The sequence below is a fragment of the Copadichromis virginalis genome, linkage group LG4 (assembly GCF_057382275.1).
Source record: "Copadichromis virginalis isolate Kocher_CV1m ecotype Utaka linkage group LG4, C_Virginalis_male_GT1.1, whole genome shotgun sequence".
Lineage (NCBI taxonomy): Eukaryota > Metazoa > Chordata > Actinopteri > Cichliformes > Cichlidae > Copadichromis > Copadichromis virginalis.
This window is the reverse complement of record NC_140621.1, coordinates 22947744-22970160: the sequence shown is the minus strand read 5'-3', so window position 1 is coordinate 22970160 and position 22417 is coordinate 22947744. Positions and strand designations below refer to the sequence as shown.

The 22417-nt window shown below is 40.9% G+C and overlaps 1 protein-coding gene across 1 annotated transcript; it reads right to left on the bottom strand.

The window, feature by feature from the left end:
- Positions 1–19758: 19758 nt before the first annotated feature.
- LOC146711428 (transcription factor Sox-8) lies at positions 19759–21929 on the bottom strand. The gene is made up of 3 exons (XM_085454278.1): positions 21289–21929; positions 20664–20899; positions 19759–20570 (listed from the first exon to the last, which is right to left on the bottom strand). The coding sequence occupies exons 1-3, from the start codon at positions 21702–21704 to the stop codon at positions 19822–19824; spliced, it is 1401 nt and encodes a 466-aa protein (XP_085310404.1). The 5' UTR covers positions 21705–21929; the 3' UTR covers positions 19759–19821.
- Positions 21930–22417: the final 488 nt, after the last annotated feature.

The following is a 22417-nucleotide window of genomic DNA, read 5'->3' as shown; positions in this document are numbered from 1 at the left end:
ACACAAACATGCACGAGGGCAAAAGTAGATGGATCCAGGTGGGTCAGGTCACCAGTCACTAAACAACAAGTACAGCTCTGTTACATGAGGAACATGATAGGGCCGTGCAAAGCTGATGATCATCGTACAACACAGGAACCTTAGAAAGCGTGTGTTCATACGATACTTAAATATGTGTCTAAAGCCCTGTGACACCCATATAATCTAATTCATCAACGTCAACGTGTGTGTATCCTTGCCACACTAGCAACATCTGCCCAATCTTAGCACATGTTGTCAACACAGCTTTTGTAATTCTAGAGTTACCTGCATTTGTTCAACACTGCACTTGTATAACTCATTAACTACTAACAATATGACAGTGAACAAAAAAGTCAGTGGGCAAACCTTTCCCTTAGATTAAACTCTTTAAAATGCGTAGTGAGTCTTAATAAGATTCTTTTTTTAATGAAAGGCTGCTGATCCGTGGGGTATTTTAAAATGGAAGCTGCCTTTCTTGTGGATAAAAGCTCTCTGTTCTGCCATTTCCTGACTGTAGTCTTGGCAGAAGAGGAAAAAACGAGATCAAAGATAATGTGGAAGCAAATAATAAAAGTCCTAATCGGACTTCCACGTGCAGGAAAGGTGTTAATACATGTGCATATCAATTGAAAATGCATCATGTGCCAAACCGAGAACACTGAGATTACAAAGAAATTTATCACACTGCACATGGGAAAGCACTCAGATGTTCTTTCAAGAACTATTCAGCTAAAATATGGTTTTATTCAGCGTTTGCATGCATTAAAATATTTTTCTAATATGCTTTCTAAATACTTAAAGAGTGTTAATTCCAGCTCAACTACTCGTCATTTCACAGGGTCAGAAAACTTGCATATAATGTGTTCCTATTACACTGTATATATGTTATTCATGATGTCTTATTGGGAAGAAGAAACACACACACACGTGGCTGTAGCTCAGGTGGCAGAGCAGGTCAGCCACTAATCAGAAGGTCGGTAGTTCGATCCCTGGCTGCATGCCAAATATCCTTGGGCAAGATACTAACCCCGTGTTTGCCTACTGGTGGTGGTCAGAGGGCCCGGTGGCGCCAGTGTCCGGCAGCCTCGCCTCTGTCAGTGCGCCCCAGGGCAACTGTGGCTACAATGTAGCTTGCTATCGCCAGTGTGTGAATGTGTGTGTGAATGGGTGGATGACTGAATGTAGTGTAAAGCGCTTTGGGGTCCTATGGACTAGAAAAGCGCTATACAAATGCAGGCCATTTACCATATATGTATGATGTCTTTTTAAAAAACATATATGTTTAATTTAATTAAATTTTTTTACATTTTAGATATTCTATATCGCGGATACAAGCGGCAGAAATGAGCTTCCTCCGAAGGGTGGCTGGCCTCTCCCTTAGAGATAGGGTGAGAAGTTCGGCCATCCGGGAGGGGCTCAGAGTAGAGCAGCTGCTGCTCCACATCGAAAGGAGCCAGCTGAGGTGGTTCGGGCATCTGACAAGGATGCCCCCTGGGCGCCTCCTGGGTGAGGTGTTCCAGGCATGTCCCACCGGGAGGAGGCCCCGGGGCAGACCCAGGACACGCTGGAGAGATTATATCTCTCGGCTGGCCTGGGAACGCCTTGGTATTCCCCCGGATAAGCTGGAGGAGGTGGCTGGGGAGAGGGAGGTCTGGGCCTCTTTGCTTAGGCTGCTGCCCCCGCGACCCGGCCCCGGACAAAGCGGATGAAAATGGATGGATGGATGGATGGATGGATATTCTATATATCATATAAAAGTTACCTTGCAGAATGCGGTTACCAAGCTCTAATACAAAACCAATGGGGCAAAACACGGGAGGGGAAGAGAGTTCACCAAGTTGTAGGTGGTGTTCTCAATCCAGTTTCATCCAGTCAAGCAGATCCAAACCATGGGCTACTGTTGAGCTTGCATTTCATTTATTTCCACTCAGTGCTAACAGATGGATTCCTTACTGGACAAGACATAAAGCCACATTGTTTTCACTGGCCTCCATTACGCACTTGAGACCATTAATATATTTTTTTCCTACCTCACTAACATCCTTCACACAGAGGTCCCACTGCCCTCCACTGGCACATGTGTGTGTCTGGCAGAGCCCACTAATTCAAAACACCTCATCGTGGTTATTTTGCTGTGGCATTAAAAGGAAATGAATTTCTCTTCAGCACAGAGAATATGCCTCTTTCCCTAAGGGTGTTTTGTGCCAGGGCTCTTTTTTTCGTTCCTTTCGAGATCCATTAAGGGCACAAATGTAATACAACTGAATATGTCTGATTGATAAGAGGGCTGTCTGTGTCCTTTTTTTAAGATACAGTCTTATAATGCATTTCTAAAAGCAAAAGGAGCACTCCAGTGGCTGAGCGTGGATAAGGGCACGGTGAAATTGAAATAGAAAAAAAAGACTTTAATAAGCACAGGAGAGTTTAAGGTCGCTGCGAATGTGCTTGTTCCTCTCTTAGCGACAACTACACAACCAAATTTAATTTGCTTGTAGCTTGCCGGTACAGACACTGGGTCACAGGGTGAGCTCCAAAAAGTCCTTCAACCTGAATGGCCAACAATTTCTCATCCCAGGGCATCCGATACTGCTAGATATTGGTCATGGTTGAAGGATGAGACCTTCAGTTTAAAAATCCAAACAATTAGTAAGTAGTGCCTCGTTTTATTTTCTGGGTTTTCTTGAGCCATCAATCAGTCCATCACCATCCTGTTAAAAGGGAGTTATTGCTCCCTCTAAAAGGGAGCAATAACTATAAAACAACAGGAGGTCAGCGAAGCATCTTAACTAAACACTTATCAAACATTTGAAACTGATTTATTTTGTGATGACCAGACATAAAGAAAATATTCAATGGGTGATTAATTATGCCTTTGGCACACCTCATGTACATTTAGTTGAAGTCATAGAGCAACGTGATATTTTCTGTGTTTCACTGATGGGTTCTGCTTGAGCGTCAGTTGTCCGTCATTCACTGTGACTCATTTTGCTCCAGGCTAAAAAAAAGACAAGAGAAACCTGTTGAAGCATAATCCTAATGTCTTCTTGTGCTTGGAAAATCATTTTAAATTGATTAATTTCTCCCTAACCCCTGTCCAAAATCTGTAGCAAGGGAAAGGATAAAAGGTAGAGATTTTAGTTGACTTGTATGAAAGGATCGCCAAGCGGCGGCTTAAACATTATATCCACTTTATCGTCAAAGTGAACTATGCAGTGTTCTCAGTAAAGATTCTAAAGGACAAGATATGAACAGCTGGAGTTATTGGACTCTAGCAAGTTTAATAAGTTAATTCATACCGGTGACATTACGCCCCCCCCCCCTCTTTGGACACTGCCTGCTTTTTAACTCATCTTGAAAAGATGGATGGAATTGTGAATGTAGAAAAGTATCATCGCTTTACAGTAAGTGTCTGGAAAGTGTCTGATAGAGCAACAGCTCGATTTTTCAGGATAACAGTGATTCCAAACACTGGGCCATATCATACCGTTCACGGTAACACCGGTATAATGTTGGGCAACGATAAGAAAATGAAATATCGCGATAGAATATGGGTAAAACGCGCATGTGCAGTGCCTTTTATTTCATACGCACATGGCGGGAAAAGCATGGCGGAGAATGAGAAGGGCAAAAGCGGATTGTTGAATGAAACGGATGAACCAGAACTGGTTTGTAAAAATGCTGCAACTTCATTGGTGTGCAACTGATTTAGCTTTCGTCCGTCAGATACACAACAAATATTTTTGGTCATATCGCCCTGCTCTACTGCCGGGAAGTAAAAGCATACCTGGATTGAAAAACACAGACACTACCATGAACTGGCTTCCCTAAAGCCCAGACCTCAACATTAATGAAGCAGTGAGGGATCATCTCGATAGAGAATAGAACAAAATACAGCCAGCACTCAAAGACGCCCTTCAAGAAGCCTAAATAACAATTCCTTGAAACTCAAGTTGGTACCAGTCATTTTGTGTCAACAGCAGTTATTTTGTCTGTCATCTCTACAGTTTGATGATTTTTAATTTTATGTCCATCCCTTGGTCAACTTACCATGCTTTTCATGTGTATGCTCCTGTTTGTGTTTGGAAATTTCACATACTTCATACTGGCGCATGAGACACTTTGAGCCTCCTAAAATGATAGATCTGTTAGGATTAACTTAGTTTTAGAATCATCTTGAACATACTAAGGAGTTTTGTAAATAGTGGACAAAATCACTACATTCAATCTAAAGTATTCAGATTATTGTTTCTCTTCCATTAATCTTTCACAAGGACTAAAGAACTAAAAGATTTTGGGGTTTATGACTTGTATTGTGTGTATGCACATGTACATAAGAAATATAATAAAATGCAGCAGACACAAAAGTACTTACTTAGCAGTTCCAGTAAGGTTTGAAATGGAAACTGCACATTGATATGGGTTTTTAGAACAAAATATAATGATTCAGGCTTTTTTGTGTTATTTTAAAATGTGTATGTGTGTGTGTGTGTGTGTGTGTGTGCGTGCGTGCGTGCGTGCGTGCGTGTGTGTGCGTGCGTGTGTTACATCTTCAGTGGAACTTGTATCAACCACACTGCAGGAGGTGTGTTGATTAGCAGGTTTTTGCCATCTTGGATCCTCTTTAGATTCATTTGTAGGTCAGTCATGTTTGTGCCTGCTCCATTCAAGAACCCTCTTATAAAAGCAGAAACTGGCAAATTGGGGAATCTCAGTGTTGTCTAAGAGGCCACAGAGTGAAGCAAAGAAAGGCGAAATGGCATTATGAGGGCATGCAACGAGACACCCAGTCATCAATGAGAGCTGCCACAGTGAACTATGACACTTTTTCAGTGTGTTACTCCCTGTTCTGGTCACACCTCAAAGTTAAGGTCAGTCACACCTATTATAGACACTATTATGACTTGTGGCAGGAAAATGCACGGATAACTGCATCATGTTTCAGGGTTACTTAAGTTTTCAGCTTCACAGTAGCAAACATTAGATAAATTGGCCTAATCCCTGCTACGTGCTCTTTGTGTGTTCCTTAAACTTGATTTTTCAACCAGAGTCCCAAAAGTCTGAGGGTTTTGTGCCATGTCCTACCTGTTTCCTTGGACTGCACTCTTCTGTACAGAGCCCTCTGATGTGGTCTCTGGAATCTGTTGGAGCCACTCTTCCAGCTTGAGGTTTGCCATCCCTAACACTTCCATGACCACTGGGATCACTTTGGACTTTGCTTTCCACATCTGCTCCGGTTATTCCTTCACCCTCTGATACTTCTCTATTTTCTCATGCTCCTTTTTTGTAGTGTTGCTGTATCCTGAGAATGCCACATCTGTGTTCTTCTGCTCCTTTTCGGCCACTGCTATGTCTGGTTTGTTGACCACCAGCTTCTTCTCTGTCTGGAACTTGAAGTCCCACAGGACCTTAGCTCTGTTTAGTGAGGTCTTCCATCTGCAATTGGGCATTTCTAATCCATATGTGACACAGATGTTGCTGCTAACTATTCCAGCCACTTTGTTGTGCCTTCTCGGTGTATTGAAACTAAGACTCAAGGAAACCACACCGACAGAAGTGCACATGAAATGAGAGATGAGGGAGGATGCGACAAAGAACAGAAGCAAACTAAGGCTTTAAAAACACAAAAGATTAGAACAGATTAGAGCGGAGTGGATTCAGAGTGAACCGAATCTAACAAATTATACAGGGAAAGCAAAACTGAATATAATGCACACAGAATGAGGGACTATCAAAATAAATCAGGAAGTAACAGAAACACAGACTTGATACAAAGACAGAAAGGGAACCAAACACAGAGGTAAGACAGTCGTCATACAGTAGACACTAAGGATAAAACACAAACAAAATATTAGGACACACTGGACATAAAAGCCAACAAAATAATAAGGAAAATAAGTATTAGAAGCAAAGATATGCTCAAGCATTACAAAATAACATAATACTCAAAGGCTAAATGAAGAATTTGGTAATAAATCAGATCATAAATTCAAAGGACTTCATCATGAGTCCACAAGAACTAGGAACGCTGGGTCAAAAGGCCCAAGATCATGACGCTAACATCCTTTCAGACTTCAATGATTTTGTCTTTCTGCCTTGTTCTCCACATGGGGCATTCTGCTTCAGTGCTTGATCTTGTACCCAAGAGTCTCTAGGATTATTGTGGCAGAGGCATATATGAGTTCACTGGTTTCTGTTATACTAGCATTGAGAATGGTGAGCAGAGCTGTGTTCATGTCTGCAAGCATCTCCTCTGATGGAACTGTCAGCTCAGTAGATGCATCTTTTATTCCAGGTGGTCATTTAGTTCAGTTAAACTGCTCTTTTTTTTCACCAGTGTCTGCTCATCATGTCCATACTGGTCGCTATTGTTCCCATTGTACTGTAGCATCTGGATCTGCAGCTTCAATAGGTTTCTTCTGCTAATGTGGTGCACTGAACTATAACACCTCCACATCCTCAGTTCAGTAGATACTTATTCCAGGTGGTTGGGCATTATCTAATTCAGTTGCACTGCTTTCTTTTATATATAACTTTTGTATTTTATATATAAAATAACAGTGTGTCTCCATGTCAACAAATGCTGTTGCTAAGCACACTGTGGTATAAGAGCACATTAATACCTTTTCTGTTCATCCCCCTGCTCTCTCTTCTTCTCTTCTCACTGAACTTGTCTGGCATCAAAAACTAAAAAACAACAACTACAACTAATTTTTGTATTTGTTAATAGTAGTATGAATTTTAATGCAATCTGCAACAGCTCAGAGGAGCCTGGACAGTGCAATGCATTTTAGAAATTGACATATATTTATATTCAGTTTTGGTTTATTTAACTGCACTTTCTTTTAGATTGCTACAGGAATGAGGCACTAGTCTGATCATTCACAGGGCTGATACACAGATACAAATAAGCACAAGTGAACACAAAGAAACATACCTGATGTGCCGTGTTGCTGGCTTTTCTTTAAATTTTGTTTAAACTCAAATTTTTAAGGCATATCATGACTAACAGCCAGTTGATTGTCTTAGGTGAAACAACATTACATTTCTGCATATGGTACATTTCCTCATATACATCAAACCCATGTTCTTCTAATGACCCTAAGACATACAGTCACTTCCAGTTATATTTCTATTCAACTCATTAGTCTTCTCTAATTGTGATCATCCTCTTTTCTGGTCTGGAACTCGATACTAAACTTGATCAAGACCCACCAAGCTCTCACACCTCCAAATCTTTTTCTTTATTTTATTCTGCCATCCTGTCCATTTAAACAAACAAGTGCAATGTGAGTGGCATCTGTGTGAACCAGACTGTTTTGTCTCAGCTCTTATTGGAAGCTTTGCCGTGTCTGGTTAGAGGGAAACACCTTTATTTCACCCATTTTAAAAATTAACTGACTTCAGACACATGAATTAAACAAAGCGCTAAATATCAAGACTTTTTCTGCATTCTCTAGAATCAAATAACAAAATAATAATAAACAATAAATAATAACAGCAATTTTTTTCTTTTATCTTTTTAAAATTCTCTACAGTAAAGCTCACCTGGTGACATTTGACCTTATATTCGGTGAATTATGGTTGTGATGGAATTCATACTAACATACTAATGCTTTATTTTTAATCCTGTCTAAAAGTATTCATCCCCTTTACCTGCATTAGTATTAGGGCATATGTTATTTACAGTTTATGTATTTTAGCATACCCAGAGTCTGTTGCAGAAGTTCTAGAAGTGTCTAGAGAATTCCTGGTGGGCTAAAAATTCAAGGGAGTTAGTAAAAGCACTTCCAATTGATAGTACAAGGACATCTGCCTCCAGTAAGAAGACAGAGGTAAGAGATGACCTCAGGTCATGTATTCTAGATTGTATTATCAAAACAGATTGGGGTAGGACTCAATAAGCATTTGCTTCCTCCTACTCCTTTTCCAACAGTAAAGGTTTTTGTTTTTTCCATGCAAATAGTTTTTCTCTCACTGATTTCATGTTTATTTTGATTTTTTATATGCCTTAAAGCTTGATGCTTACATGTTTGAAATAAAGATTTGGTTGACTGATGGTGTTTCCAAGAATCTTCTGGGCTACAAACCCATATCCAAGCAATTCCAGGCCACTGAAGGTATAATCCAATGAATCACTGGATGTTCACTAACAAGGTAGGGGCCAAAATTCATGTGTTGAATTTTGTTAGGTGATTAACTACAAGAATTTAAAGGCTGTAACTGCAAATAAATGTGTTTCCACTGGTCAATAAGACAGTGTAAATAGATCTGAAGATTCGTTTTTTGTAAATATGTCAAATAAAATACAAAAGTTATTTAAAAAAACGAAACCTCATGTCATTCTTATATTTATAAGAATTCATTTGATTTGTCAAAAGAAAGAAAGAAAGAAAGAAAGAAAGAAAGAAAGAAAGAAAGAAAGAAAGAAAGAAAGAAAGAAAGAAAGAAAGAAAGAAAGAAAGAATAATTTGGGACATAATTGCAGGTAAGGGGCATTTGTAATGTGTGTTTTTGACCACTAAGTGGAGCAACAGATCCCAGAATCAAAATAATTGCTTTAAAGTGCTGCAGTGCCATCATGTGGTGACCTGCTTCCTTTCAACAATCTGTCTTGGTGCCAGTCATCTTTATGGAAATACATGTATCATTTACAGCATACAGCATGCTTATGTAAGTGATTACATTGTTGTGAGAGTTAAGCTAAATATTTGCATGAACTGAAGTTTTATTTTACATACGTAGGAGAGGGTCATGTTACTCAGCGGCGACTGGTTTCTGTGGTAACAGGAAGAACAGGTGGAACATAGACTCCTCTTTGGGGAGGAACCTTCTCCAAAGCAACTCATACCATCTGTGCGTCTTAAATTTTCAAGTGAAAAGTGATGATGACACGCAGAGTCCCCAGTTGCAGTTCTGTAAGTTGATCATTTCGTTGGCTTGATTCCACTTTCCCCCTTGTTAAAAAGAGTTCCGAGGTGGGTCAACAGTTTTAGCTGTTACAAGAGACTCTGCATCTGCTTCCTTTTCTGGTTGGATTAAATGTGCTTATGATAATTCTGGGATTGTAGGATGGTGGATAAACTTAGCATGCTTTAGAATGAAGTAGAATGAATATTTGCACAATTTAATTATTTCAGGTAGGACGTGCAGTCAAATAGCAGCAGCTATGAGGGGGATCTGTGGGAGATTATCTTGGCCCTCGTGCTACAAGTAAATAGGTTGAGCCTCAGCTGTTGTTATGAACTAAAGACCTGGGTGACTGGACAGCTGCAAGGGCCAAGAAAGCAAAAGTTCTTACTGCACAGAGCAGTTGTCCTCTGTTGGGCTGCTGAACGTTATGATAGCACACAAAGAAAGTGAGAGGAGAAAGCTTTTGACCCCCTGTGATCACAGTCACATATAGATCTGCACACATCAATAGGAAATAGACAACAAAAGAATAAAAACAGCGTTTGGGATCAAAATAAAGCATGTCTCCTAATAATAAAAATGGTTATATAGCGCATTAAATCTTGCACAAATGCCACTTTGCTGAAATAAGATTTGTAATAGTAAGCTAAACGTATTAACTTTGGAGATTTGATTAAACCAGCATGTGATATGCATGCATCTTCCCTTCCTGTCAGACGCAGTTTGATGATATTATACGACTGCGGTTTATTTTTTTTACTGAGATGGACGGTAGAACACAAATTACGGGGAAATCCCCTCAATGTTCCAGCCAGGATGCGGCTTGTTTGCTGTCAGGTGCCCTGGAGCGATTTCAGAGCAAAACTGGGAACAGGGAGGGGAGATGGGTAGAGCAATAGAAAGTTTGGCATGAAAAGCCAGTGATACCTTAGTGATGATGATGCCAGTGCACCTTGTGATGAAAGATCATGAGTGATATTTGGAAAGTCCCTGCAGGGCAAAAAGTTTACACAGCAAAGACTATCTATCTTTACCTTGGGGGGGAAATAAGCATCACATTTTAATCATCTTTTGCTTATCTTCACTTTGTTTTTGCTTTTTTTGTTGTTGATTTTTTATGTTTTGATGGGACTGTTCCCTGGGCAGAGAGGGTGACTGAGCTTCAGGCAGAGGGAGTCTAGAATTATGGGCATCTGAAAGCTTTTCTGGACTGGGTTCAAGAAGTGCTGACGAAGCAAGACTAAACATCGCAAACCACAGTTGAAAGATCTGCACATGTGCTCGCACCCCCTTCTCCACTCCTGCCACCCCAGGATTAGCCCTGGAAGAGCAGCTACATTTACATGTGTGCAAACACACTCACTTGCTCACTCATGCGCATGCGTATGCGCCCTATAATTGGAAAGAAAGAAGCAAAGCTTAGGGAGAGGGGTGTCAAGTGTGATGGGAAAATGAAAGAAAATGCAGATTCTTTACTGACCACAACTACTGCTGCAGCATAAATAAAGTAAGCAAAACCCATTTGCAGTGGGATCAAGTATGTGGGCCCAAGAACAAAGTGTACATTAGTCTTTATTTTGATAAGTAACAAAACCGTGAAGCACAATATTTTTATTGAAAAAGATTGCTGTGGTGAGATTAAAATCTTAAATGGGTTTATGAAGGTACTTAACCAAGAAAGAAAGAAAGAAAGAAAACAATGACTTTACTTCTTGGCGCTAGTTTAGAGAAATTTTAATAAGCAGATGCATTTATTTACACTCTACCTAGACTTTAATTGCCCAAAAGGATCAGCCTGCCTGGCATATTTACCTACAGCTGTTCTCAATGCTGGCTGTTATCAAGCACAGCTACATTATCATTATTATTATTATTTCTTATTTTTTTTATTTATTTTTTTATATTTTCCGATTTCTTATGCTTTCCAAACAATACAGATAATCTGAGAGCCTATATTATTCTTTAAAAAAAAATACATTATTACATTAAATTTTCTGCTTACTCGAGTGATTTCATCCATTATTGCGAGGATTTCTAACCTCCAGTAACCTTCCCTGCAGCAATGAGAGCACCTCTTCTCAGGGATATCACACAGCAAAACAGGGAAAGGTCTGTTTTAACAAAAACTGACCCTCCCAAACTACAGATCATTTTTCACAGTTGATCAAATAATCCCTGCACATCATCCTACCCCACTTCCAGCACTCCCAGACTGTGAAGTGCTCGCTACCTGTGTGTTTCCTTGAAGCAGGGCAATGCTTGAGTCTTAACTTACATGAAGGGTGATGATAATAATATATGCTAGCTCAGTATAAAGAGACTTGAGTCAAATTAGCAGGAGGATAATCAATATCTGTCCAAAATTACAGCACAGTTGCTTTCTAACCAAACCAAAAGACTGAAAACAGTGGACACATGAGCTAATGTCATACTGTATGGCTGAAATATAGTTTTAGCGACACACACCATACATGTTTCCATTAGAATGTTTTAGTCTTCCAGCTCATTCCACCTTCCAAAAACCATAAAACATTTAGGCAGCAAGTGGGGCAATGTACCACCGAGTCCCCAGTCTATATAAGGGGTCAAAGTTCAAGCTCATTAGCTGCTACAGTTAATAGTCCCTCCTGCTGGCTAAAAGCACCCTCCTCGGCTCAGTCTTCTTTTTTTGTCTTTCTCATGTGTTTGTCTCAGGCTACTAAAATTTGACACAGGCATTGCTTCGTAGCCATGTGACATCATGGCTCTGTCATTAAGACAAATGGCAAGTTTCATTTCTTTTCTCTCTCCTAATGAAGAGTGATGTAGCTCAGTGGGTTGTGACATGTGACCACGGGTGGGGTGTAGGATGACAATGGAGTGTTGTGGAGAAAACCAAGACCTTTCCCTTTAACTTTTGGCTGGAGAACTGAGAAGATACTGATGAAGGAGACTTTTATCTTTGGTCATGGGGGAATTTTAGCCCGCAGCTTCATCAGAAGTGAAATTTAAATCATTTTATTGAATCTTTTGGTGTGTCTTTTTTATAAACACACAACAAATGCCACTTAATGGCTGTTCAACCAGGCAGACATTTGATCCTTTTTGAAAACCAGCCGGCCTATTATACAGGCTGCTGCTTCTGACTCTGGATTTACCAACTGAATGCTAACCTTGTGCTTATTCCCAGCATTCCTGTAAAGTCAACAAGGCGCCGTCAAACGTCATTGTTGTTTCTCTATGAAATATCGTGATTGTAATAGTCGCTGAGCTCTGACTGTTGTCGTTGCTGAGTTTCAACGTGGGAGAAAAAGAAGACCAAAGCAAACATTCAGGAATACAGGAGTAAAGAACGGAGGGCTGGAAACCACAGAGTGTAGTCTCATCCCTGTCCTGTGTTACTGGCTGTTTGTGGTCAAGGTTTGCCTTTCCAGATCCAAATTCCACCTTTAAACATTTACATACAGTGAGTCATTTCTTCCTCCTTGTACGACTAACGCTGAAAAGCACCAAGTTTGGAGTGTCACACTGGTGATGAGCTAGCAAGATCGTAAAGCGTGTGTGTCTTCTGCCCTATAACATCTCTTCCTCAAACAGCAAACAGGCTGATCTCATTTTCATTCATGCAAATCACCCTCTGCCTCTGCTGCTCCAAATATAACGCATTTGCATTGAGCAGCATTTGGCTGCTGCAGTTAAATCAGACTGCTGGTCTCCAGCACAGGAGCGTCATCAGATGTGACGCGGTTAGAGCACCTTAAAGTCACAGTTCAGGGTCTTTGCATCCCTTTTTGTCTGTGAGAGCAAGCATCGGTCAGGGACCCAGTGTCGGGTTGGAGGCGCCAGAGCATTGCGCAGCGGGTGACCTCTGCAACCACGGAGGTTTGCTGCTTTCACCATAGCTCAACCATAATGAACTCTGCAAACCACTAAAAGGTTAAGGCACTCGCTCACGATACATGCTCAGAGTTCCTCCAGCCTTGCTGAGGCTACAGTAGGAAAAGGGGTATCAAACCACAGAAAGTATTGCTTTAAGCTGTAGCTGTGTTTGTTGCAGTACCGTTGTGTTTGTGTGTTGACCAAATGCAGATGATCAAGTTCTCCGGTTTGGTGTCAACCAAACCTAAACTTTGATAATTTTCTGTTGCATAACAGGAAACCCCATAGTGGGGAGGTAAGAAGGTTCATGATTCATATTAGAGAGGATCTTTTTGATGCTACCCACTCTTGCAAGTAGATAATAATCTCAATAATTTATATCAGGTTTTATGCTTATTCTTTGCAGGTGTGTGAATGGAAAAGAACAAAATAGCAAACAGAGAAAAGGAAAGGTTGAATGAATCCTGGAAGGTTTTGTCGTTGAATGCATGTCTCACTATGCATTCAACGTGAGAAACCTGTTTGGAGACGGTTGCTGTTAATACAGTGTGTAGTTCACTTGGAAGCCGAGGTAGGGAGTGCTGTTCACTGTGTGAGGACTGCGATAAGGTGAGAGAGAGCGGTGTACATACCCTTTTCAGCCACTCGCTTTTTAGCTCCTCACACAACACACCTCTGGCCTCATATTGTTTTATTCTTTGACAATAGATTCAGTTACATAATGAACCCCATCCATATCAAAGGCTGAACCAAGGGTAGACTGGCGTGGCTCCAAGCCCACTCAGAACAGGCCCAAACCACATGGGAGAACAAACTCTTCCCTATTTTTTCCTCTCCCTCCCCGCCTACCCTGCTCTTTGTCATACCACAAGCGCTATCAAGTGTGAGAGGACAGACATGTGTTGCTGATCATATGCATAATATATAAATATTGCAATGGTCACCTAATATGTTGCGGTGTACTTTTCATTTCACTATAGGCCCATAAACCAGAAAAACTGTGGCAACCAAGACATGATTTTAAAATGCATTCCTCATGGCACTGCAGTACAGCCATGTGAAAGCTGCAGGCTTATGGGGAATATTAGTGCTAGCTGGGTAAATGGGTTTTGATGGGCTCTGCTGGTTGTGTGTGAATCGCCATGTTTTGCTGGGCGTCAAGATTTGGTGCTCCCACAGAGAGCACTCACACACAGCTCTGCCAACACTAAGCAACATTTAAAACTCTGGTCCTGCTGTCCCTGCTGCACCTTCTGCCAAGCAGCTCTGCAAATAACAAGAGAAATTTTTTTTTTTCCTTCTTCTTTCTACCTGAGAGTTTCCGTCCTTCTGTCCGCTTCCTCTGAATTCTTTTCCCCCTCTCTCTTTTCGTAGACCGCCGACTTCTTCTTTCCTTTTCACTCTCTCCTCTTGTTTTGTCTCTACCTCAACCACCTCTCCAAATCAATAGCATTAAAATTTTATGGCAAATGTTCCTCCCACACCCGACATTCCGGGGTCTTGCTGGTGGCTCAGTCTCTCTCCCTCTCTCCCTCTCCTCCGTGTCACTGGTAACAGAAGAGTGTAACTTGTGTGGGTGTTGGGGGCTGTGGGACTGGGCAACAATGCAAATTGGGAGGGGGGGGAGGCGGGGGATAATTCATCATCCTTAATTATATCAGCCAGAAAATAAATTCCCTAGTTGGCATGATAATTTTGTATTAACCATTGATTACAATTAAGTTCCTGCGTATGTCACTTTAAATGACAGAAAGCTCTAAATAATGTTTATAATAACATTTTTATGGTAGCTTATATAAAAGGGCCATAATACAATAAATCAATACATCTACAAAATAATCTACATGCAGAAGCAGAAGATTTGCCATAAGTTAAACTTTAATTTTGCATATTTTAGAAATGTTTTGTCAACCATTAAAAGTTGTTTCATTGAGACAGTAAACTCACTCACAGCATGGGACTCAGGATGCAGGAAGGGAAAAAGGTTTAGATGAGATAACTTCAAGTAAAGATGGAGAAAGTACATGATGATGGAATGATTCCATAGTTCAACAAAAGCAGAAAGCTGTGACAATGAAAACACAGCCTCAGTTACTAATCAACAAGTCTTAAAGCTGTGGAAACAAGATGAGCAGCTATGCTGCCACCCCATTCACAATTGCGATGTGCCAAGAAAAGTGAAAAGGAGAGAACAAATGAAAAAAGAAAGTGAAAGACTGTGGACAACTGTTCAGGGAACAGAACATGACCAGATGTCAAACTGTTGCTGTATTTTTTCACATTTCTTTATTTCTTAAAAAAAGGAGAATGTTCCACCTGTGGTAAAAGATATCACTAAGAGAATTTCAGAGGGCTGATAAAGCCCAATTTTAATAATATCTTTTTCATTATTTTGAATAATATCTAACCTTTTTTATCCTTTTATCAGAATTAGAATTTGTTGTTTTTTCCAAATGTGAAATTCATAACAGGAGAAAGTTTTATTAATCAGAAAAGTAGTAAAAGTAACCTGACATTCTCTGACTCTCCTGGTGCAGTAATCCCTCCCATCTGGCGCTCCAGGCAGGTTGAAACAGACACAGAATTATTTGCAAATACTTTTAGACCCAGGTCTGATTATCTTTTCAGTAAACAACCGTAATCAGACACTCCATTGAGACATTTTTACTTCAGAATGGTTTTTTTTCTTTTAATGCCCGACTAAAGAATAGATTAAAAAATTTGCGATTAAAAAGTTTTCAAAGAGCTTAATTTACTGATCCTTCCTAATTTACCAAGAAACATTCCAGTACCTAAACTGCAACTTCATAAACATTTTAAAAAATGTTTTTGAATTTCAAACTTCTGTTCTTTTTTTTCTGTACTTATTCTGTTCTCGGTTGAGTAGTTGCAGCATCAAAAAAAGAAAGGTTGAAGTAAGCATTGCCGGCCAATCTTAGGTGACCTTGGTGGAGCCGGCATCAATTTAGTGCCATTTAGAAAACCTTAGTGTTGGCACTGTACCTTCTTCAATTCCTTTCTGCGCTGGCACATCTGTGAGGAATTGGGGAAGTTAATGTTGGTTCTGTCTGCCACGCTGTTTTACTTGGCCTGGCGATCCCAACAAACACAGGACACACCAATAATAAAATAGATTCCTCTATTTAGTGAGAAAAACAGGGAGACAAGACCGAATAAGCCACGGGGAATCGTTTACTTGGGTGGAGCTGCTAAAGTTTAGTTGAAATTGTTTGTTTTGGAAGCAGTGTGAGTTACTGAAGTAAACAAGAGAGCCCGAGAGCTTTTCTTTAAAAACATGTCATATGCCATCTTGACTTAAACTGGTATATGCAAATACGCAGCTGATGTAAAATTCACAGTAAAATAAACTCAAGCAGCGTGGCTCTGTCCTCAAGTCTTAGAGATAATACCTGATTTTATGACAATGATAAATAAATTGTTGTGAAAGCAAAATGTAATAAAGGGGTTAAAAATACATAACTTAATCTGCCCTATAACTCAATTCATTTTTATCATTTTGTGTAGGAAGTATATTTGCTTAGTGTGCAAGGCAAGAGAAAATGCCATCAGTGATGAGGTATGAGATAAATGCATGATTAAGATTTGGAGAACTTAAAAGAAACTCAGTACATCAATTGGAATGAGGCTAGGCAGATTGGGCGGCGGGCAATAACCGTGCTTTATGTCCACTCCATTTCCCTTGCAAATCAGCCTCACATTCTTAGGGTTTTCACAGTTCCCAGCTCCCCTTTTTCCCTCCCCCAAAACATGCCCTGAGTCAGCCAGGCTCATTAGGCAGGATGAGACTATTACCAGGCGAGTTATCCCAGTCTGAACAATGGGATGCGGTCAGGTGGTAGAAGCACCAGTTTCACTCGTTTCATCTTGCTTTCCCCTCATGTCCCCTGTGTCCGAGACCACGACTTCGACTTTGGCAAATAACGCTCTTCCTCCATCAACAATTAAGTTGACAGCTGGAATGCAGCACAGACTCAACACTGCAAAATGAATGTGCATTATATTTTATTTTCATTTCCAGTTCCTGCATGAATGCGCATGTGGACTGACAGGGTTTGTGTCAGTGTGCGCACGAGGATATCTGCATGCTGTTGAGCTATTTTTGTGCATTAAGTAGGTTGGACACATACCTATGAACTGCTTTTACTGAAAGCTCTGATTGCGACACAAAACTGTTCCACGCGATTTCCTTTTTTGGTTTGTTTATTAATTCGGTATATTGTGCTAATGTAGCTCGCAGTAAAGTTCCCCGCTGCACTTCACTTTTTCAGTTATTTACAGTAGGGCTTTTCAAGAGGCCCAATCAGAAACTGTGGACAAGTTCCAGGGAAACAGGACCCAAGCACCCTGAAGAGCCTTTTTGCCTCACTTTTATTCACTCCTGTTCTTTCTCAAGAGTTCCTCCTGAAAGTATTTGGCAAACACTTGTGAAAAAAAAAAAGAGTTTCAGGGAAGAAAAACAACAAGTCGTTCTTGAGCCACCCACACCCCATCTGCTGTGGTATTATCTTCTTTTATTATCTACAGATTATGTGCGCTGATATTATTTCTGCAGTTTGGTCTGCTGGTCATTGTGGTTGTTGTTCTTGTTGTTTTTTGTTTGTGGAGCACTGTGATATGAGACAGCGACGGGGAGAGGAGAGGTCCTCCACCATGTGCATCTAATCGTCCATTCAGGACCCTCTTAATGGCTTGTCAGTTCCCCTTGCCCTTCCATTTTCTGTCCAATTAATTCCTTTCTAGCTGTCCGGATAAAGGGACACAATGGGGCCCCTCCACAGCATAATGAATCATTAAAATTCAGCAGCGCGGCCCTGGCACTTGGCTTCTCCCTGGGCTGGTTAGGGACGGCTGCTTGGCATGCATGCCAGGGCCAACTTAAGCATTCTACCCACTGGACCAGCGTAGATAGGATCTCTCACCATTTCTCTCATTTATGGTTTAATGGGAAAAAATCATAAATATATATTTGTGAAGATAGCTAGTCTGATATATATGACTACAGGCACATATGAAATGCTGGAAAAGGTTCTGTCCAAAGGTTCTGAAAGTGGCAGCAGTAATTATAATAAGATGCTTTTTATGGTTTTTGTTTTTACATATAACATTACACGCTACGTTTAAATTTCAGAATAAAGGCTCATGAGTTCTTAAAGCAAAATATTATTTTTGTTATTTATGTAAACACAATTCAGCGCATGATCGGAGCACAATCCAATTAGATTTACTGTGAAGGGATCACAGGGAAAATAATGACTCTATAAAAGTCTCACTGCAGCTATAGCAAACAGTACAGATGTTAGACAAGGAGTCTAACAGCTGGTGTTCGGCGAAAAGGCAAACCCAACAACACGGCGTGCTTCTGTTCAGTTAATTCTTTTTTTTTTTTTTCAGTTTTTTTGTTGTTGTTAAGAACAAAAACATCGGAAACCATATGTGAATCCAAAAAGGAAGGACGAATACAAGTATCAACAAAAAGTTTTTTATTAAAAAAAAAAGTCAGCGCATGAGTTAGCTGTGCATGTGCGAGTGAAACTCTAGTTAATAGAACAACAATTCTTTTCACAGCCTCTCTCAAAAACTGATACACCATAAAGATACAAAACACAGTTCTGCGGACAAAAGCATGATTCTCTGTACGTTTCACATACAGCATGTCACACAACATTACAAACCAAGGCTGTAAGGAATGATATCAAATTAAGGACATAGCCAGAAGCAAGGTAACTGTTGGAGTCTCTGGTGTTGATTACCGATTGTGTGCTGCCCGGAGTTTGTTAATAATTCCTTGTCATATAAAAATACTGACAATAAGCATTAGAAGGCACAAAAATGTTTTATGCGACTGCAGCAGTGAGTTGGCACTTAATGGTTGATGATAAACTGGCAAATACTCGCATACTTAATTTCACTTTTAAACCCTAAATTCTCTTATTTGAGAAAAAGTTAAAAGATGAATTTCGGTTTAAAAAAAACAAACGAACAAAAAAACGTATAGTTTGTGTCACGGGTTATATATGCAACTTTTTCCCAAGGAAATGACTCGCGCATGCATGTGCATGTTTGACACCACATTATCTCCCTGACACACCAACGCGGATGCATGTACGTAGACGAAGTCTTGTGTTGTCCATCGACATATACACGAGATCCAGCTGACATGTCACTCAGAGTGTGCGGTGTTATTTTACCCCATTTCCTTTAACCCTAGATCATGACTAATCGCAATTTGCCAAGCATAGATTTCAGACACCTGTTCTGTCCTGTGCGAGTCTGTTGGTCCCATCTGTTTGTGTGCAACTTGGAATGGAGATGTTTCTGGAAAAATTGGTCTTTAACTGAATAATATCAAACACGGCACTTGTACCACCTTATTTACCTAGTTTTCATTGAAAGCCAAACAGTACTCTAAATAACCAAACCCACATTATATGTGTTCATCTACTTAAGAACAAAACCAAATAATGCATGAACATAAATAGATATAAGACTTTTATGCCAAAATGACACTAGATTCATAGGAGACAGTTATTTAAGACTGATCCACTGATGCAAACAGTGTGCGGCGACATGGCTCTGGCCGTTAAGTGTTACTGAAAATGCACATTATAGGTCATGTGTACATTGACAGAGTTTGGCCAAACCATTTCAGTCCTGCACGATTCAGCGTCAGGCCTTTTCTTTACCTCAAGTGTGCACACACATGCAATCTTTAACTGGAAAGAAGGGTGTACAGGATGTAGGCGTAGGCGATATGTCCTCATGGAGGAGTCTGGCTCACCAACAACACAATTTCTCTTTGTGTAAAAAGTCTGTACAAGTGTGTTTTCGTCGCAACAATAGAACTCTGTATAAAATCAGCAGGCACTTTTTTCTCTTGTCTGTCTCAGGTTCAAATGGTCACATTTAGCCTACTAGCCCCTACGCACACTACTTCGTCTCCTCCTTACTTCCTTCGTTAGTAGCGCATCGATCTGAATGAGTCTCCAGTGCGAACGGGCTGTTTCTGTACTCTTAAGGTCGAGACAGTGTGGTGTAGACCGGCTGGTCCCAGCTGGATGCGTTGGGGCTGTGAGGAGGAGCCATGGACAGACTGTTGAGGATTGGGCTGCTATAGGGCCGCCTGGATGAATGGAAGTAGGGATACTGATAAAGGCTAGAGGGATAGCTAGAGTAAGGGTTGTAATAGTTGGAGCTCTGAAGGTCAGTATAGTCACACTGGGAGCTGGAGAAAGAGGAAGCGGCCGAGGCAGCTGATGTGGCTGATGTGACACAAGCCTGGCTACTGTACGAGCCGTAATCAGAGTGTGAGGGCGAGCCGTGAGAGTGCTCGTTGTAGTGGCTGGGGCTCAGTTGCTCTGTTTTAATATGGAGACGGTGCTGGCCCACCTCACCGGTGGAGGGAGAGGAGGAGGACATGGAGCTCTTTCGGCTCCACGTTGACCCGTTGCTGCTTGTATGGCTGTATGAGGAAGTGTAAGCGCTGCCAGGCAGTGGAGCCTGGCTGTGGCTGTGGCTGTGGTCTGAGGAGCCTGAGGCGTGGCCATTGAGCGGGAGGTACTGGTCAAACTCGTGAACGTCAAAGGTCTCCATATTGCTGATGACATCAGTGCTGAGCTCAGAGATGTCTACATTGCTGAAGTCAATGTTTTGCCTGCTGCTGTCAACAAGTCGACGGCCTTCATGTTTCAAATCCTGCTTCACCCCATGGTGGAGGTCTGTTTTAGGAGTAGTGGGTGGTGTAGGTGGACCATGGGGCTGCCCTGAAAAAAAAGATGTAAATCAGAAATGAAGGTTTGCCACTTCAAACACAAAATTATCTCAAGAATTAAATAAATTAGCCGCAAAGTACATACCTGCATGGTCAGGATGGTGGTGTCCGTCACTCATTCCTCCCAGTCCTCCCATCCCTGGTTCAGCTTTGTACATGTGATGAGCCAGTTCTGCTCCAGAATCTGAGTCGCTCTGGCCTGGTTTCACATTCTTCCGTCTTCGAGGCTGGTACTTGTAGTCTGGATGATCTTTCTTGTGCTGAACTCGAAGCCTCTCTGCTTCATCTACGAATGGCCTCTTTTCACTCTCTGAAAGCAAGCTAAGGTAGAAAAATAAATAAATAAAATCGAGAAAATTATTGAGCTGAAGTAAACAAAGACACAGTTGTTAAATTTAAAGTTACTTTAGCGCTTTTGTTTCCTAGAAAAACGTCGAGAAAAACACGCACTAAAAGATGTTTTCTGTCTTGGTTTGTTCAAAAAATCTATTTATTTCCAAATCATTTCACCAAACACAACAAAAAAAAAAGCGTTACAATATTAGAATCATGTCCGTGTTCAAAACTCCAGCCACAGCGTCTCGGTGACCTGAGTGTCCTTTTGTTTTTTTTTATGTTACTTTACACTTACATAAAATATTCTTGAATTTCTCTACACCCTACATACATAAATATATATAATTTTATTTGAAATATACATTTTTTCTTACCGCCAAAGTTTCCCCAGGGTCTTGCTCAGTTCTGCGTTGTGCAGGTGTGGATACTGATCCGCGAGCTTTCTGCGGGCCGCTTGCGCCCAGACCATGAACGCATTCATGGGTCTCTTGACGTGAGGTTTACTCTTCAGGGATCCGTTCCCTCTCACGGGCATTGGTACCAAGGACCAGTCGTACCCCTTTAGGACCTGAGAGACGGCATCTCGTATACACGCAGGGAACCTTTCATCATCTTCGGAGTCCAGTTTCTTGCCCAAACCGGCGAGCAGGGATCCTTGACCATCGGAGCCTGTCGGCGAGGACGGAGCATCGGAGTCGGACTCGTCCTGGGACATGGAACTGTTTGTACCCGATGGACTGCATGGCTGGTCACCGACACACTTGTCATGCTCCTCCGTCATTTTTAACATTATTTGTTCAGTCCTTTGGAAATGAAAATTCAGATGTTGCCACTGAAGTTCAAGCCTTCACCAAATTGGCCAGTGCGCTTTTGCGCGCGTTGCGCCAAAGTAAATTCCTTTAACAGTTTCAGTCAGTGCGAGCCTGTTGTTTTTCCCCCGCTTTCCTGTTTGTTTGCCTTGTTGTCCCGGGCTGTCGTGGAGGGGGGTGCTGTCGTGAAACTTGTGGTTCTCACTGTGAACTGAAGTGCTGCATGTTAGAGCAACTTGAGTTGGAGTTTTAAAAGCGTCACTCCACCTTCGGACTCTGGTTGGCTGGAACAAATCGCTACTTTCTCCTCATTGGTTCAGGATCTATGTGGGCTTCATTATGATAATGACTTTTTAATCGGTGGCACAATTCTGTTTTTGTTAATTTATTCACGAGGTGTGACAAGCAGATATTTCACAAATTGCGCATTTCTACAATTATTTCTGAACTCAATATGAAAAGCATCTTCATTGTGTTAATGTCAAAATAACCTGACACATTTTGATTGTATACTTTATGATACAGAGTTATATTTTTTTTTATTATGTACTGAGATAACATAACAATAAATAATATTTCTATTTCTATCATATTTATTCAGATCGATCATCAAAAGGTGTTGCATGCACAGAGTAAAAAGAGAACTTTTGTATAATCTGACAAAAACAATAGTATGAGGCGCTCAAAAATGTTT